Source organism: Calonectris borealis, chromosome 10 (genome assembly GCF_964195595.1).
Source record: "Calonectris borealis chromosome 10, bCalBor7.hap1.2, whole genome shotgun sequence".
In the NCBI taxonomy this organism is placed as follows: Eukaryota; Metazoa; Chordata; class Aves; order Procellariiformes; family Procellariidae; genus Calonectris; species Calonectris borealis.
The window spans coordinates 640,326-659,153 of NC_134321.1; the positions used below are offsets into that span (position 1 = coordinate 640,326).

General features: G+C 39.0%; 1 protein-coding gene across 6 annotated transcripts in view; it reads right to left on the reverse strand.

The window, feature by feature from the left end:
- Window positions 1–1,893: 1,893 nt before the first annotated feature.
- The window catches only part of IFT122 (intraflagellar transport 122), a 33,895-nt gene continuing 16,960 nt past the window's right edge, over window positions 1,894–18,828 (reverse strand). For 2 of the 6 annotated variants that reach the window (XM_075158533.1, XM_075158536.1), the window contains 13 exons: window positions 17,051–17,212; window positions 13,979–14,145; window positions 12,974–13,145; window positions 11,751–11,853; window positions 10,035–10,175; window positions 8,899–8,996; window positions 7,868–7,968; window positions 6,528–6,693; window positions 5,433–5,544; window positions 4,849–4,977; window positions 3,897–3,976; window positions 3,089–3,253; window positions 1,894–2,352 (listed from right to left, as the gene is read on the reverse strand). In XM_075158533.1, the coding sequence (XP_075014634.1) occupies window positions 2,263–2,352; window positions 3,089–3,253; window positions 3,897–3,976; window positions 4,849–4,977; window positions 5,433–5,544; window positions 6,528–6,693; window positions 7,868–7,968; window positions 8,899–8,996; window positions 10,035–10,175; window positions 11,751–11,853; window positions 12,974–13,145; window positions 13,979–14,145; window positions 17,051–17,212 (1,686 nt within the window). In that variant the 3' untranslated portion in view covers window positions 1,894–2,262. Of the gene's footprint in view, window positions 2,353–3,088; window positions 3,254–3,896; window positions 3,977–4,848; window positions 4,978–5,432; window positions 5,545–6,527; window positions 6,694–7,867; window positions 7,969–8,898; window positions 9,039–10,034; window positions 10,176–11,750; window positions 11,854–12,973; window positions 13,146–13,978; window positions 14,146–17,050; window positions 17,213–18,828 lie in introns of all 6 variants that reach the window. The other 4 variants (XM_075158532.1, XR_012674954.1, XM_075158534.1 and 1 more) reach the window with 4 other exon arrangements.

The window sequence follows — 18,828 nt, forward strand, 5'->3', positions numbered from 1 at the left end:
GTCTTCATTGCAAACAGTGACAGATGAGTCAAAAAGCAGACGAGTGACAATTAGAACAGAATGTTTTTGAAGTGGTAAATTAAGCAAACTTGGTCAGGAACCATTGAGGGACTCAGAAACCCTGTAGTGCCATTGCGGTGTCACTTTCAAGAGGAACTCAAGCAGACGTGGAGACATCACTAGTTTCACGTGCAAAGCGCCGTTTGCATGGTAGCTGCTTTACCAGCACCCAACAACCTCAGCCAATAGCTTACGACAGTGAAACAGAGTCTCTTTTCCCACTCAAAACAAAGGGAGGCTGTGGCAGACAGGATGTGAAAACAATAGAACTGACAGTAACATGGCACAATTTATACTGGATTAAAGCCAAGAGACCTCTCGCCTCCCAGCTCAAATCCAGCCCTGCTGGTTACCTACGCAAATTCTCCCGCTGTCAGAGAACTACTCAGTGACCGTCCTCAGGAGATTCAGCCACCCCGGAGTACGATGGTCGGCTGGGATGGAGTTAACTTTCCTCACAGCAGCCGTGTGGTGCTGTGGTCTGGATTTGTGTCTAAACCAGTGTTGATAACACACCAGGGTTGGAGCTGTAGCTGAGCAGTGCTTGCACAGCCCTGAGGTTTTCTTTTTTCCCATTCTGTCCCCCAGCTATAGGCCAGAGGTGGCCAAGAAAGGGGGAAGGGACAGAGCTAGGACAGCTGGCCAAAGGGGTATTCCACACTAGATGATGTCATGCTCAGAAATAAAAGCTCAGGGAAAGGAGGAAACAGGGAGGATGTGTTCGTCGTGTTTGCCTTCCCAGGTAACCGTTACTCACGCTGAGGCCCTGCTCTCCAAAGAGCAGGCTGGACATCTGCCTGCTACTGGGAAGCAGTGAATAAATGCCTTATTGCTTTGCTTGCATGCACAGCTTTGCCTCACTTATTAAACTGTCTTTATCTCAACCCATGAGCTTTTTTGCTTTTGCTCTTCTGATTTACTCCCCAGTCCTGCAGGGAGAGGGGTAGTGAGCAAACTACTGCATTGGGGGGTGGGTCCGTTGCTGCCTGGGACTGACCCACCATGTCAGCTGCATCATTAAAGTCCCCTCAGCCTCAGCAAGAGGCTGAAGAAGGCGGTGGCAGGTCCATCTCCTCTCACCTCTACACATTGTTTGCCCGTGGTTCTGGACTGAAACAATGCTGGGGAAATAGTGTTCAGACATACTCCTTTAGCACAGCCCTCCACCGGTCAGCACGACGGCCAAGGGATCCGCGCAAGCTCAGACAGGCGTGTGCACCCACACCACAAAGGTACACTCAGATCACAAACGCCACAAGAATTGACAGGACGCCAGGAGTCATGGGAACCATCCCGTGATTTCAGTACCACAGCAAGTGACCTCACTTACGATTTTCTCAGCAGACAATGAAGAGCTCTCCTACCTTGGGTACAGAGGAGGTGCTATGGGAAACCACTGGCTGACCATGAGCCCTCAGCTGCTTTGGTATTCCCGCCTGGCACCCCGACATATTTACAGTTCAGTTTAGCCCATCAGGTCAGTGGTGTTTCCTTCACTAGTAGTAAACAGGCTACTGTTACTAGGATTACATATGCGGCAGCGGGCAGTTGAGGTTCTTTCGTCTGGGAAGTTGGTTAGCATGAAATGCATACTTCCATGCACAACCTGGAGTTTTGCTTTTTAAGAAGGGTGAATTCTGCACAGATTAAAAGGTTCGACCCCTCTCCACTCAGTGTGGCTGTGAGATGGTCCTTGATGCCAAGATCACTGTAACTCTTAAGATCACACTTTAAGAGCTCTGAACTCTAATGGTGTTCTTCTCTAAATAGAATAGAAAGAAAAAAAAATAATCTCAGAAGCAGCAGCATTATAGCAAATTCCAAGACAAAGAGTCATGAAAAATAGTCCCATTTATTTGAAGATCTGTCAATAACGGGTACATATTAAGGAGCAAATCAAGTCCTAACACAAGTTGGAATAAAACCAACAATTACTTCAAGGCTGAACTTGACTCTAGAAACATTCCTGTAAAAATCTGTGGCACTTCAGCTGCTTGCCTGGGAAATGTAGAGGACATTCACAAACAACAGACATTTTCATTTAAAAAAAAAAAGTTACATTTCTTCAACTCAGTTCCACTCTTAAGTACAAAATGAAACAAGATGACTTAACTAAGTTGTTAGGAAAACTCTACGAATCTAAGAAGTGTTTTGCCAAGCCCATAGGGAAGTCTGTCAGTTGAGGTATAAGATTGTTTTTCTTCATTGGTTTGACTCATCTATCCTCCGTCGACAGAATGGACAACAGTTATGTTGCAGTACGAGAAGCTCATAGTCTTCTGTGTGAAACATCTGTTAATTAGGAACAGATTTAGGGGCAAGTTAGCCTGTGACTAGCTCAAAGAAAATGCAAACTGAGCTCAACAGCTTCTCTGTGGCACAAACATTCTGAAGCTACCATTACAAGAGAATTGGTCCTCTTAACTTTCAATTGTTTGAGAGAGCTATAACCTGGAATGAGCAGCAAGCATTTCACAAACCACTGCCAATGTTGCTGAAGAGGCACAAACCAATTAATTACTTTTGCAGAAGGAAGGACAAAAATTATACAGTTTCTATGTAAGCAAATGTGACTGAATTCCAGTATTTCAAAAAACCATTCCTCAGAGGGGAAGGAGAGGGACTGAACCACAAGCTAACCTAGTTACTGACTGATTTTCCCTGCTAGACCAGGCTGAAAGTCAGAGGGGCAGCGCAAAAAGAAATAAATACAAATCAGCATTTGTTGTTCAGCCAAGGCTTGCTCGAGAGGCTCTGACTTGCTGTCAGTTCAACTTCTCAAATTCAGCTACCTCAAAATTTTCAGAAGGCAGCTGTTCCTCTGTGCATCACACAGCTTATTTTTTGGTTTTCATTGCTTTCTCTGTCTCTACATTCAGGAATTTGTTGAATATGTTTTAAAGTATGAGGTTTCAATGATTAGAATTGTTTCAGGCAGAGGGTTCTCAGCAGGTTTTTTTTGTGTTGGGTTTTTTTTTGTTTTTTTTTGGTTCCCCCCACCCCCCAAACCTCTCCATGAAAACACTACCTGAAAACACGATGGACACATGGTAATGGAGGCATCTGGTAGCAGGGAACGATAATACTGCCACCGCAATGGCTTTGGCCAGCGTTTAATCAGGACGTCCCTCCGGCTCATTGACTGGAGAACAGCACGATTCACAATCACTGGAACAAATTCTGAGCCTCCTTGCTGCAGGAGAGCAGGTTTAGAAAGAATTACTGTTACCAACTGCAAAGCCCTTTGAGGATTAATAAGACGTTGTAAGAAGCAAAGTAAAATTCAGTAGAAAAAGCTAATATAGAATTGGCCTGAGACTAGTCCCATCAAACTCACCGTCAGTTTTATCAATACCTTCAGCGACGGCAGCATCCAGCCACATCTCTAACTTGGTTTCAGTGAGCTTCCATTATTCATTTTAACACAATTCCTTGTAAATAACACCCATGTCCACATCCTTTATTAAAACCTCACAGTAACGAATGTTTTATAGGCATACTGCCTAGATACAGAAATACCCTGGGGGACAGCCCCGTTGTATCATTTTATGATAAAACCAAATTCCAGGAATGTTTACTTTAAGATCTTTTGTTATTTTATGTGGATTTTTTGTGGTTGTTGTTCTGGGTTTTTTTAAGAGAGGAGTTAACTGGTAAATCCCTTTCCTCTCAAGTTCCATCCCTCTCTTCCAGTGCCCTGCTTTGTATCTCTCTTGTGGTAGTCTTTGTAACATGTTCACACCAGAAAAGCAGCATGGATTGTAAGTTAAAATTTTCTATTCATTTCTGTTGGTAGCAAGAAAGAAACAACTGGAAGATACAGGTAAGGCTCTTACCTCAAAGCTCAGTTTTGCTGTAAAGGGATCATCATCTTCAATAATATCTGTATTGTCATCAAGCCTCAAACTCTGTGAATCTAGATGCATGTCTTAAGGAAGAAACAGAGTTCCTATAAAACTAGCTGTCCTCACAGTAGCTAGCACTCTCAGAATAAATATGAAACCATACCAGGAGGACTGGTATCCTTGTTGCTCCAGAGGGTCAGAGTATTCTCAAACTGTTGCCGTGGCTAGATTATTATAGAAAGTACTAGAGAAGGGCTTGCTGTGATTCACAGTGACTGGGGAAATTTATCATTGCAGCTGCTGTAGAATGACAAAACTGACCACAACCAAGTATGACATCAGCTCTGCCTTCTTTCCCTCTCTGCCCCCTTCTGACAGATGACAAAAAGCAAATGAAGCAACCTATTTAAATTACATTTTGAGTTGCTTTAGTCAGAGATTGTGTTTTCTTGTGCATTACTCTGCACCTAATATTATACGCCCCCCACAGCAATTGGGAGCTCTGGATGCCGAAGCATTACAAAACAGATTCCAACAGGAATGGTTATGAAGAAAGTCCATGCTGGTTTCCCTTGGCTAAGAGAAGGCAGCCTCTAGAGCAAGCTGTTATTGGAAGTGAATAACACACTTCAGATTCTCCCCATTCTTTACAGAAAGCAGTTAAAACAGAATAGGTAAAGCATGGCATTCCATTGTTAAAAAGAAATATTTTACATGATGAGAAACCAATTTTCCTGATGAAAAAGCTTTAAGAAAATATTAGGTTTAGTTAAAACATTACTTTTGTTGTTATGCTAACTTGAAAAGGAAACACGATGCAATTGTAGTCACATCAGTCATATGACAAAGAAAATTTTAAACCTAAGGGGGGTTGAAATTTCAAAAATTGTTGCTTTTTTCCCCTAAGAAAAGGAGTGGAAACCAGTTTTAGTCAAAAGGATACGGTCACTCATCATCTCTTGCCATTTATTCTCTCTTTTATTCAATCTTGGAGCTTCAAGATCAATGAGAGCTACAGCTTCTTCATCTGTGATGCCATCTTCCAAATAGAACTCAATCAGATGCAGTACTTCTAAAGGGGTGTGAAAAGCAAGGAGCATTTGACCTGTGAGAACTCAGAAAATGCCTCCTGGAAGATACTGTGCCTCTTAAGAAATGAACACACTCTGGCTTCTATGATGGTGGTATTCTGCCCACATGTTCTCATGAAGCAAGTTAAATAAAATAAAACTAAACCAAACCCAAAACCCCTCAACTTCTCAAAGGATTGCATCTGTATTAATAAACACTTTATACCATTCGGTGTCTCACAATAAAGCAATGCTTTACTGCTGCTGCTATCTTGCAATAAAATCCAACTATCCCTGAGACAAGAAGCAGCCACTTAGTCAAACCTAACAGCATTAAAAGGGAAGATTTGTTTGTCCAAATAACATTGCAGAGAGAACAAATTAAGTACTAATCTACTCTGCTTAGTTAACATCTATCTACTTGAAAAGCACAACCAAATGTGATACTCCAACGCACCATAGGAGGAAGCGGAGAAGACGAAAGGTTGTCTGCAGTTAATGCAGACGTTCCCCAAGTTATTTAGCAAAGGGTTGTTGGTAGAGCACCTATAACACAAGGGCACAAGCTCCTGCAAAAACACATACAGAGCACAGTAATCGTAAACAGATCAGCACATCCTGAACTCTTTGTTTTCAATTAAATATGGGCTCCTTAGGTTTACACCACGGATACTACATCAGCGCTAATCTGGAGAAATACTGCTGTGAAATCAGATCCCTTAACATCTGAAAATGCGTTCCCTTTTTAATAAAACAGCAAGTTTTCACATTAAAAATAGCTGTCTTCACCATTCTAACAATTACATTTTCACCTTGCCTTTGCAGTAACAGAAGCAGAATTCTGCATCAAATACAGTGACAAAAGAAGTTGAAGAGAAGGTTACTGAAGCAAAGTTTTTTGCTCTAAGGTTTGGTCAAATTCAAGTTCTCCAATTAATTCATCTCTCTTCTTTTCAAGAGCACAGTTATTTTAGGCAGTTCTTAAGACTGTATTTCTATTATTTCAGGTGGTCAGGTGCATGTTCACTTGCACAATGCGACTTATTTTTAGTGAGTACTCCATAAGACATGGCTTCATAGAGCACTGCAGAAAGTCAGACTTCAGTTAAAGAAGAAAAGGTGTTAAAAATAAGACTTAAGGAAGGAAAGTCATTCAAGGGATAGGGGGAGGAGGGAAAGAGTGCTAAGAGTGGGACAAATGAAAGTGACCTCCAGCTGGAGAGAGAGAGAGAGAAAGACTGTGGAGTAATTGCACGTGGATCAGAGAGAAAAAGGCTTGAAAGAATTAATAGGCAGAGAGGAAGGTAGATGCAAGACAGGAGAGGGAGGATGGAAGCTGCCCATAAAGAAAGGACTGATTTTAATTTGTTCTCAGGAGCAAAAGGAAGTCTGACCTGAAGAACAACAATAAAAGGACTGTGTTTCCAGCAGAAATATAGTTATACCACAGAGCTATGCATAATATATTTCAGATTTTTTTGTGCATACAGCAACTCAGATTCTTGGATTAGGCCACATATTAATGATTAACATTATACACATCACAACTTACTTCACTGTCATGGAATGGCTTGGATCGGATTGTCAGGCTGCCCAGCTCAATTGATTTCTGGAACCTAGCTGGGATCTGCAGTCCCTGTAACTTGTCATAGGCATGACGAGCCAGTTTATATGCACCAAGAGCTTTACTCTGTTTTGCCAGGGCAAATAATGTATTGCTATAATTTAATTAAGGAATAAAAATACAAATGGCATTTAGGAAAAACTGCAATACTCTTTGTAATCAGAGAAGTTGTGCAATGAAGCATATCCAACACCAGTACTTTAAACAGCTTTAACAAGAGAAATCTATTTACATAACTTTGTTTAAAAACAAGTGTGAAAGAACTATCAGTTATTAGAAAGAACTGGGCAATTATTAGCAAGGTAAGGAATTGACCCTACATAAACATTGCTTTAGTTAAATATTCTGACTCCATTTACAAAATTTCAGTAATTTTAGTGTGCATGGATTTTCCCCCAGCCAAAAAAAAAAAAAAAAAAATCTTACAACACCAGCAACTCACAGACACCAACTAAATACACATTATTCTTACTGGAAATAAAGCATATGCTCTGCGTCATTGACCAAGGGTTGTCTTTTCCTTTCATCACTGTGTAACAGTAACTGCTGTTTAGAAAGCTACTGCTCACAAGGCATGTCATGAAAGACTTTATGAAAGGTTATACATTTATAAGCAAGGAAGTTATGAAAAGGAAAGCTAACATCCCATCCAAAGCCATAAATGAAGTAAAAACAAGAAAATCAGGCCTCCCTCTGGCATCCAGTGACCCTTCTTGTTATCTTTTACAGACAGGTGCATTTCCACAGGGTTCACACACAGAGTGTTTATGAAGTACCCTCCAAAGATGCAATATGCACTAACAAAGCTGCGCAAATGTTAGTCTGACAGACACTACACAGCTATACCAGCCTCACGTGAAGCAAAAGCTCCTGTTTCCCCCCCCTCCACCTCCTGTCTCAGTTCAGTCTCCTTGCAACAACACTGTCAAGATTCAGAGCCAACATCCTGCTGCAGTGACTGGTATCCTAGAACTTGCTTCTCTGACAAAGGTGATACACCAGACTGGGTGGGTGGTTTTGAGAATTACACGTTAGTTGATTTGTACAGCTCTCCAAAACTATTAAAAAAAAAGTGGCGCAGTTAAACGCTGTGATTTGAAGATGCCAATTGTTTCCTTAAAGGCAAAAGTCAGTTTCCATTAACTATCATCAACAGCTGAAACTGAAGATACCCTACAGGAGATCTCTGCATTGTGGATCAACATCAATTATTCCTTTCATGTATCTCACGAGATAACTTCTAGATTTTATACTCTATTGAAGGATACACTTTTGAGATCCCCAAAGGAGTCTCCTTTGTTAAGCTGTGAAGCAGAAACCTGGAAATATTGAAGAGGGTTTCGGGCAAGTGGAAACTGAAAGGCTCCTCCTGCAGTTATTAAAAATACAGACATATTTCTAAGCTGGAAAATCAACAACTCATATCACTAAGCATCACAGCACCAGGCATCTCAAGTACTGTGTTTCTTTCATACAGCTGCAAAAAGAAGAGGCGCTGACAGAATATAGCAAGTGGATTTTGCATGTCTTTATCACCAAAGCTCATGCCTGCTACATGCAGAAAAAGAAAGAAAGAGATCCATGTAGCTAAAACAGGCTATTTAAAAATGCGGGCAGACTGGCCAGCAATAGTGTAGAGCCTCCACCACTGTAAGGTCTGAAGTAGTCTGACCAGCAAAAACCTCCATAGCACAGAGTCATCTTTTGGGCAAGGGCACAGATCAAGAGTTCTCAAATGCTTTACAAAAGATCTTTTCACCAACAGTGGCAGCAACATTACTGTAAATGCTGGAAGTAGCAGGAGCTCCTCACTCATGACTGCTTATCATTTTGTAGTAGTTTACACACATCACTACTGATACACGTACCACGTTGCGGGAATCCCTAAGCTAGGGTGCCTTCTTCTGTTCAATCTTGTTTTCCCATGATTAAAGGAAAAGCCTACCATAGCCTGTGTAGGACCAGAGGCTCAGGTCACTGGGGAACCAAACCAATATAGCTAGCAAAAAAGGGCTGGGGGTGGGAAGTCAATCATCGTCATATCTTCCACCCACACTGAGAGAAGCACAGACCTGCTAAAACTGCAGTGCAGTTTTTACGAACTAAGACAACAGAAGTTCTTGTACAGTACAGCAGAAGGCTGTATAATAAAGAAATAAAGTTACTATACAGTATCACTAATCTACACTCAATATTTAATTGCCTGAGAAGTCATTAATTATTCCTAGTTATTTCTGGACTCCCTAAAGAAAAATGCTCAGGAAGCATAAATACACAACTTCTAAAGTGAATATCTTACAGTGTATCTTTGAATAGAGTGATAGACATGGTAAACTTCTGCCAAATGCTGGAAGTGATGAAACTTCTGTAACATTTCAGTCTTCTGTTGTTCATTCTCTGCAGGAGGCAAAGGCGTTAGTGTAAGTCTCCAAGATGAGTCTATGAGACTCAGTTGGAAGAAAACAGCATATTATGATTTTAGAGCCAGCACTTCCAAAAGAGGTATGTACCAGTTCAAGTGTGTCCCATCTACCTGTGCAAACCACACATTATACAGACTTGCCATTTTTCTGAGCAAATTTCTGGTCTAAAACAAGCATGGTAAAACACAAAACAGTTGAGGCAATGGTTTTAATATAGCTAGAGGCTATAGCTTAGATAAAGGTAGAAAATAGTAGGTGTGCATCACTGGAAACCTCATCCGTAACTTCAGAGTTTACAAGTAAAATTAGTTTTGAAGCATTTATTTCATAAATATTAAATACACTAAGCCAATTGGAAGAGTTTGCATCTCTATAAAATTCCTGAGAGGTAACAGATCAGCACTATCATGCATCACCTGAACTAAAAAAAAAAAAAGGTACTTATAGCATCAGGCAAAAGGCAGTATTATCAATCTTTTGTATTCATTATCACTAAATTACACCTATTAACTACTGGCTTCACCTCTCTCCCAGTGAAGTACATTCAGAAGACATGATAGCTAACAAAATCAGTTTTATCTCTGTTGGCAGAAATAATTTGTGAAGTACCTCTCCAACCTATGTTCAAATACTAGATGTATCTTGCACTCCAAGATCATCTTTTATTTACTAGTAATTTAATCTTCCAATCACTTCTTTAGTTAAAGCATGTTGTGGGAAGGTACATGAGGATATATGGTCCCAGGAGACATGATTTTGATTCTAGTCAGATTTCAAAAGGAGGCCTATGTATGCTGATGTTGCCGTTTTGCTTATTTGTTTTAAATAAGCACATGGGAAAACCAGGGGGACTATAAAAATAGCACAAGCCAGAGTTATGCGCAGCATCAAGAAAACCAAAAACAAAGCCACACAACAGTGAAGTAGTTGCAGCAATGCTATCACAATTCAATAATTGTTTGTCTACATACACAAGAAAGTAACAAATATAAACCTCCTTTCAGTTACTTACCTTGGGCTATATCTAAACACTGCATGGAAAGCATCCAATAATAATAGGCTGCATCGTTAAATCGGCTTTCAACCACAGCATTGTGTGTTAGCTGCTCCAGCACTCTTACAGCTTCACTCTGCCTGCCAGCCTTGTGAAATGCTACCAAGAAGGCCAAAACAAAGAGGATTTTACAGTGCGATTATATCAATTAACTGAAATTAATGTTTTTAAATTAAGAGCAGCCTATTCAGCCAATATCAAATAGTCTTTCCAGGGCAGGATAAAAAGGATTATACACTGGTATTTTTCTCCTTGAAAGCAGCAACATTAATGGAACATGAGAAGCATTTGTAGGTATTTTGTGGCTTCTGCGCTGTCTCAGCAGCTCTTGAGCTCATAGATTTTTGTACAACACTGGTTGCTTTTTTTGTTAAATATAGAAAACAGCAAAAATGCTATGATGATTAGATCTCTATACAAACAATGGCAATCTAAACACTGCAAATCAAACTTCATTGAAAACTACAATAAATTAATGTTTGAAGTTAACGCTCTGGTTTGTAATGCTGAGTATTTTGAAAGAATACAGCATTTACTATATCCTTCTATTATTTATTAACAGCACTTCTTTATTTGATACTCAGAAGCCAGTATAAAGTAAGATCCTGAATTCTCACTTGGTAAACATGCATTTGGCAAACACACTCTTCATATAGGGTAATGGGGATGGGGGGGAACCAACCCCCAAAAAAACCAACCCCACAGCACAATTGCCTCCTGGCTTCAGCTAGCTCAGATATACCCAAATTCTCAGATAGCTACACAATGATATCTAGCTCATCCAATTCTGGGGCATTTTTATTTGCTGAGCCACAGCAGCACAGAGCTTTGTGGAACAAACTGGGAACAATATACCTACATTCACAGAGTTCTATGCGCAAACTACCAAACTGCCCTTAAAACCAGGTGCTCAAAGGTTTGGTGTCGAGACACACAAACTACTTCTGTGTGGAGACAGATCATGTCCGGCACGTTCACTGTCTTGGCCCTTGCAAGCAAATGCAGTGATACACTTAGATCTGAGCTGGCTCTGGAAACAGCAGATGCAACAGTCACACGGAGCTGCACCCGCGAAAAGTAACTATACTAAAAATGTGCTGGCTCCACATGGAGCTTGCTTCAACATCTCCTTGTCCCTGGAACAGTTTATGAATTAAATTTTGAAGCCTGTTCACATGATGGCAGGTTGACAGTTCTCTTTAAAGGTAATTTTATAAGCCTAACAAAATACATGAAAATTCTTAAAGAAACAGGAAAATTTTACTTGTACAAACCCAACATTACCTAAATATAAGGAAAAACTATGCTTTCCACTCACATTTATTAGGTGGATGCCGTATTTTGAATTCTATTCTGATAAAAATATTAACAAAACCAGCTCAGATTATATGCCAAATACTGTTGCCACGTGCCACAGTCAGATACACAATGCGATGGAAAATCTGGACCTGTATTTAGATGCCATCATTTTTGACAGATCCATCACATTTTCTTATCTTATCTCCTTATCAAAGGATACTTCCAGCTACTTTAAGACCAGTATGAAAACACGGATTCTATTTGGTTTTGAATCCTACCGATAAGAAACTCTCCAGGGCAGAGTCTGCATATTCTATATTGGAACAGTATGGAGTAAATTTCAAGTGACCAATGATCTGTCAGTGACATTCTTACCTTTTTGGGCTTCTTCAAATCTATCATTCTCTGCTAGCCACTGAGCATAAGGGACATAGACATCATCTTTGAATTCAGGATGCTTTTCACTCAAAGCAAATGCCTGAGGTAAATAAAAAAACCTCATTTTTAGAATAATGCATGGTTTAAACAGTTAAAGGGTTTAGAATATTCCATGGGATCAATCCTTTAGCTCTAAGTAAATTCACAACAAAAATACATCCACAGAATAGAGAGTGTAATGCATATTTTCTCCAGTATGAGACTAATGTATTTTAAAATAAAAAGCAATCAACAACAAAAGAAAAGAAGCTAAGCATAGTAGCAGTCTGGTTATTGAAACAGGGAAACTTGAAGGTGATTATCTAGGAAATTTAGTAGATTTCACAGCAAGACACAAAAAAATATTTTTATTTTTACAGAATATATCTTCTAAAGAAATTGAAGTAACACTATAAATGCAGTTTAGATTTACTTGCTAAACTTGCTAGTCAATAAAGGACTAGTCTGCAATTTTCCAAAGCATCCATATAATTGGGGGAGGGGGTTTGTCAATTGCAGTAGCACTTTGAAAACATTTCCTTAAGAAACTACACCTATTAAAAACTTAATGTGAAGAATCAAGAACAAAATTAATGGTGGCCTCAGCTATGAAGTGGATGGTACTGGCAGACCCATGTTTTCACAGAAAAATCCAGTGAAGTCAGAAGTTTACCTAATCAGAAGCATAAATCCAGTTATAGAGTGGGGTCCACACTACCACAGCACACATTCATCAGATCTAAATAATGTGTATGGTATTCTCACTCGGGTGTGTCCAAATTATAAATAATACAGTTCAAAACAGAATTTCCCATGATACTATTTATTCTTTCTGATGGACTAGAAGCATCCCATGGATCACCATAGGAAGTGGGCAACTATAACTCAACAGGCAAAAATGGTGCTCAGAAGCGAGACCAAGAAATATTCACCCAGGAAACTAAAACAAACAAAAAAAAACCCCCAAGCTCCCAAACAAATCAAAAAACAAACCCACCACCAAACAAACACTGAGCATACAAAATTAACTTAAATACTCTGAATCACATTCTACAGAAGGCTCCCTCCCTGCCTCTCCCTTCACTACAGTGGTGGGGGAGCCAGACATTTGTCTCCCTTTCTTGCAACCACAGACAATAAGTAGTAATGGTTTTAAACACAGACATCAAGGGCATGCTTACTTCTTCCCAGCGATGAGTCTCCACGTGGAGATGGACCAATGCTTTCAGGTCACCAACCTTCATGTAGGTTTCTGCTGCATAGCCAGGGTTATCAAGTTTCTTAAAATAGAAGGCACATTTTGACAAAGGCTCACGCTCAGCTTTATCCAGTTTTCGAGCAATTTCAATTAACCTAGACCCAGTAAAAAGAAGCCAGATGTTTCAGATTCTGCCTTGTTGTTTTGCCTTTTGTTTAATTATTGTAATAACTTCTCGTTTAATCAGTTATTATTTAATAAATATCATAATAGTAGTATCATACTGAAAACTGTTTAAACAATGTTGCAAACATTCCAAATTTTTTTCCTTTTACATACTCGAAACCCGCTCCTTCAATCTTTACTCATACCTGCAATTCCATATCTCAGACTCTTCGCACAGTCATGAAGACGGAGGGAGGGAGTAGGTCCCTAAGTGACATGGGACACACTTCCTCAACCCTAACCTAAACAAAAGGCTCCTGAATAAATATTACCCCCTTTGCCACACAACAAGACTGGGCAACTCCACAAACAACCCAAAGTGTCACCTGTTGCAAATCAAGGAGAATTTGACCAGTGACAGGAGTAGCCCCAGAATTTCTAGGGATTCTGTGCTCCAGTTGTCTTCTCTACCCACTAGATGATTGCCTTTAACAGCTTAAAACAACACATACAAGCACTGCTGTGATGATTACTCCGAAAAGCTTAAGGCATGCATATTTTAGAAGACAGTCTTATACTACAGATGAGCCCATTCATTCTCTACTGTTGTAATGCATTTGTTTTCGTAACATATTTATGTCCCTACCCTCTAAACATACGTAACTTTTAAAACATTTTTAATTGTAGATGTGCTTCAAATACTCAATCTGATATAGAGGCACATATCAAACAAGTTTTGTCTTATTTTAAAATTATGCAGAATTCATGATAATTCATTTGAATTTTCATTATATATTATCTCTGAAATGGAACTAAAACCTACATATCGACCCAGCCATGGTCCCCACTGATTTCTATGGCCTTCATGTGCTCGCCTGCAGAGAGGTACATCTCCACTGCTGCTTTTGGTTCATTGATATTCTTGGCCCAATCTGCTTGTTTTTTTATTAGCATCTTCGTGTCTTTGGGGTCTCCAGATCCCAGAAAATCCTGAAATAGTGCAATACAAAAGTTTGCATTACCTTCTGGTCACAAACATCGTTACAGTCCAAATTCTAAAATACATAAAGGCTTTTTCAATGAATATTGTTATGCTTCCTAAGAAAAGAACTATTGCATACAGAGCAACATGAACTGATTCAGCCTTCAGCAGCTAATCATGAAGGTCCAATGTTTGGTAGAAAACAACAGCAAGTCTCCCATTTAGATAGATTTCAATTAAAAAAAAAAAAAGTGGGAGATTCTGGGAGGGCCAGAATGATGATGCAATGCCTCAGAGGTAATAAACATGTCCCCATTTGGTTTCTGGAAAGCTTGCTCTCTGTTTAAGTGAATACAAATTATGATTTCTGCATGCTCTTCAAGAACATGCCTTTCCAAAACAAAATAGTGCTAATCTCAAAAACTGTAATAGATTAATTCCAAGTTTCAGATTTTCTTTTGCAAGTCCAGAAGGTATGGTTTCATTCTCAAAGATGACCCAGCCCCACCCCATGCTTAGTTAACAATAGTATACCCACTCAATCATATGTTAGCATCAGGATGCCCAGCCACAAATCAATTAAAGGCTGAAATTTCGTTTTCTGCAAAGACACTTGATAATTATATTACAATATATCAAAGAAGCTCTTTTATGAGGATGGAATGACAGCTGCTCAAAAGTGAGAGTGATTCTGAACTACTGGTTGGACTTCTGCAAGGAATGCAAACACCAAGGCTGGAAGCTGTGTTGATGACCATTTTGGAAATATTTCTAATAGTTTGTTCAGCTTCTTCTGCCAATACCAAAGCCCTGGCACCATATGGTTCACATCTGTTGACATCAGGCGCCAGGGGAAAAAAAAAAAGAAAGAAAAAAAAAAACTTCAACACCAGAAGATCAATTAAGGGCAATTTTGTCTGTTAACAGAACAGGCTATTGTCCATTAAAACAGCTTCTATCAAATGAAAAATTAGAAGAGAGGAGAAATGGAAAGGTGAGAAGAGAGTGGAAAATTACCTTATCCTTTGTGTTTCTGGTAAATTCTGATTGAGGTTTAAAAAAACCAAAACAAAACCACAAAGAGGCAAAAAACCCACCCACAACAGATCTGTTCCACTACCACAATTCACCAGTTTCCCTGACGCAGCCAGTCAACAGGTACAGAACTATACTCCATCTCTATGTCAGCTCTTAAATGAACTCCATATAGGATTTTGCTCTAGCATTATCTACTGCAACACGGCCCTGATTCAAGTGAATAACTATAAAAATGTCATGATAATCTTTGAATATAAAAAACAGAAGCAAAAAAATCAAGTTGACAGCATCTTTGACACAACTTGTTTTTCAGCTTAGGTCACCAAAATAAGCCTAAAATCAAAAGCTCAGCTTCTTACAGTATAAAGAGTTTTTTGTGAGTTCTCAGTAATTTGTGATCTGGTACTGCAATAATAAGCCTATGACCAGATATCAAAGGACGTCCTGACCTCTGCCTCCAGTCTGGACTCTCCAGCCAGAGCTAATCAAAGTCAAGCACAAGAAATCGGATTCTGTAAGGGTTCCTTTGTGTAATTCTGGCAGCATTAAAAAAACAATACCACCACCACCCAACACAAAAAACAACGCCCACCCCCCCATATATCATTCCTTGGAAAAATAACTGGCAGACCAGGGGGGTTTACATATTCTTCTATGTATTGTGCACTCCCTGCACAAGAAGCTTCCTTCATATGCTGTGAAGTACCTTTAATTTCCTCTGCATGGAGTTACTCTCAAGGATAGGAAACACAAGACCTTTTGCTCTCTGCTAGTTAAATATAGACATGACTACGGCCAAGAGTTAAAAGATTCTTACGAAGACTTATGGGAAAATTTTCATCTATGAATTACATTTATGTTCAAGAGGAGCCAAAACACTGAAGCTAACAAAGACTCATCAGCCAAAAATAGTGGAAGTCAGACTTACATCAGCAAAGCCCCAAAGTATTTATATTAAGCTCTTGGAAGAAAAAGATCACTCTGTAGCAGTTTGTGGAATCTATGCTAAAACAGTTTATATGCATGTCATGGTAAAGTCTTTGTCCTGTATTGGGCAGAATAAGGTTCTGATGAGTGACGAATGAGACTAAACAGTGCATGCATTCTCAGGGATTTTGATAAGAAAACACCATAGAAGACTTAAAAGCCAAGTAATGCTTTCTTATCGCCGTATAAAAACATCACTTTTTAAAACCATATTCAATTTACTTCTACATGGAAACAGAGTTTTTTAAAAACGACATATTGAATCTTTGGAAGAAAATTCGCTAGTAAACAAAAATATACCAGGTTAGTATACTTGTATACACTTTATAAAATACATTAATATAGAACATAACTATTTAAGTTTAAACTCTGAAAGAAAAATATTTTTATTATAATACGGAAGTGAATTAAATTCATGGTGCACTCACCTCCACTTTGCATGAGTACTACCTTATTACCTTTGGAAGACAAAAAAATAAAAACTGACTCTTGAGCGAGATAATGAGGAAGAAACAGTCATAAAAATGAGATTTTTAGTTTTTAAAAAAAGGAAAATTACTATGGATACTACTATATAATCACAATGAAAGAGTCACCTTTGGGGTGTCCAACAAGAAAATCCACTGAAAAGCCATGAATTCCATGGACACATTTGAGACTATACAAAACACAATCTGCAACCTCAGTAGTAGACTCTGACGAAAAAGGCACAGAAGATAACCATTTTTCCCCTTATAAGCCAAAATCAATGTCAACCAATTAACAGTGAAAATAAAGTTAGAATTCAAAGCCTGCATTTCATCCAATCCTTTTGTAGGATCATACTTTGAAAACAGTTACAGGTACATTAATATTTCTGCATTTAAATATTCAGTTCCAAACTATTACCTTTGCATAGTCAAACATGCGTAAATCAGAGTACATATCGAGAGCTAGGTTTTCATGTCCACTCTTTTTGTACAACTTCGCTGCCTCATGGAATTTTCCCTGGTAGGCATAAACATCTGCTAGGAACAGTTCATTGTTGTTTTCTCCATGCTTCTTCCGCTCCTGGAAAAAAACCACAAAGAGATGTAGAAAATATTCTAGATGATCAGGACCTAGGTGAGAAACAGCCATTGAAGAATTAGATTTTTCAGGCTTAGATTTTAACTGTTAATAAAAACCTGTAACAGCATATGATAATTATGCCTCTCCTACATTTCTGGTGAATTTACAATTAAAGGATTAAATCCCTTCTTAATTAAAATTAGGATGAGCAAAATTAAATGTCGCTATACAAACCATAACGATGAAAAATCACTTCTCTTGATATCACACAGGAAAATGAACACACACTATCATTATGCTATGGTATTTTAAAAAAGGCATCTGATGGGTTCCTTATTTTCTCCTGTAGAAACTCACTAGCATATAATTTGGCTAAATTAACAATATGTGCGGGTGGGATGACAAACATGAAAGTGATTGCTAGCAATAAGCAGATTCAAAAAGTATGTTAACCTGCGTCTGAATAAAAACCAGTGTCACCACCACTGTCCCCACATGCAAGAGTTCATGATTTCAGGTAGGCAGCAGTTGCTTCCAGAGGACCTGCACATACTCTCGTGCTAATTAGAACTGCTCACTCTGATTGTCTGGGAAGGGACCACAGAGGCAAAGTGTGTGCAGTGCCACAGAGAAATCCTTCATGTGAATCAGACCCATAGAGGCACACCGACTTCAAGGGACCAATGCCACATGTATGCACACACATGTGCATATGTGTGCATGTGTGTGTGTTTTAATGTGTATGTTTATATTTATCCTATACCTTGGAAACACATTACTACCCTGCTTTGGATAAAATTAGTACTATTAGTCCCCCTCATATGGAAATATATAGATGTGAATTGAATTTAAAGAAAATTGCACGAAAGGGGGAAAAGCATTCCACAAGCATACAAATTCAATTCTCTACTGCCAAAGGAGATTCAGCCATCACACCTTCTGGTCACACTTACTGACTCGGCTGATACTGGACTGGTGTTGAAAGTTTCCTTTAAAAACTTAGTTAAAAGAATAAATCAGAGGATTTTTTATACCATTTTTTAAAGACTTCACAGAATCTTGCCAAATAGAGATCTGGCAGTCATGTTTTCTGCTGTCATCTATTAGGGAAAAAAAGTGTCATTACTGAGAGAAAACCATCATATTAATGACACGTGTGCTTAGTTACAGCCTTACAAGCCTTAAAAAGAATCCAATGCACCACCAGCGAGAACAAGCAGTGATGTAGAACTCTCACTTCAGAAGGAGCATTTTCAAGAAGTCTGAAAGTAAGATTATGCCTATTTACAAAGGGAATCTTTCTCATTAAACAGAATATAACATGAAAATTCCAGAATATCCTCAACAGATGCAGATCTAGAGAAGCATGTGTGGAAAAGAAAGGTTAGCAGAGGTGAGAGAATGCTCTCATCTACCCATCTACCCTTTAAAGGAAAGAAAAAAAAAAGGGGGGTGGTGGTGTCCTAACGCAGAACTTTGTCCCATGTTAGACCCCAAGAAAAGTTAACTGCAACCAACTGGTGTTTTGACAGAACCAGGACAGCTCTGCACAAATGGAAGATAAGGAATGTATTCTTTCAGAGAAGGTGTAGATCTAATTAGCGTGAGAAAGAGGA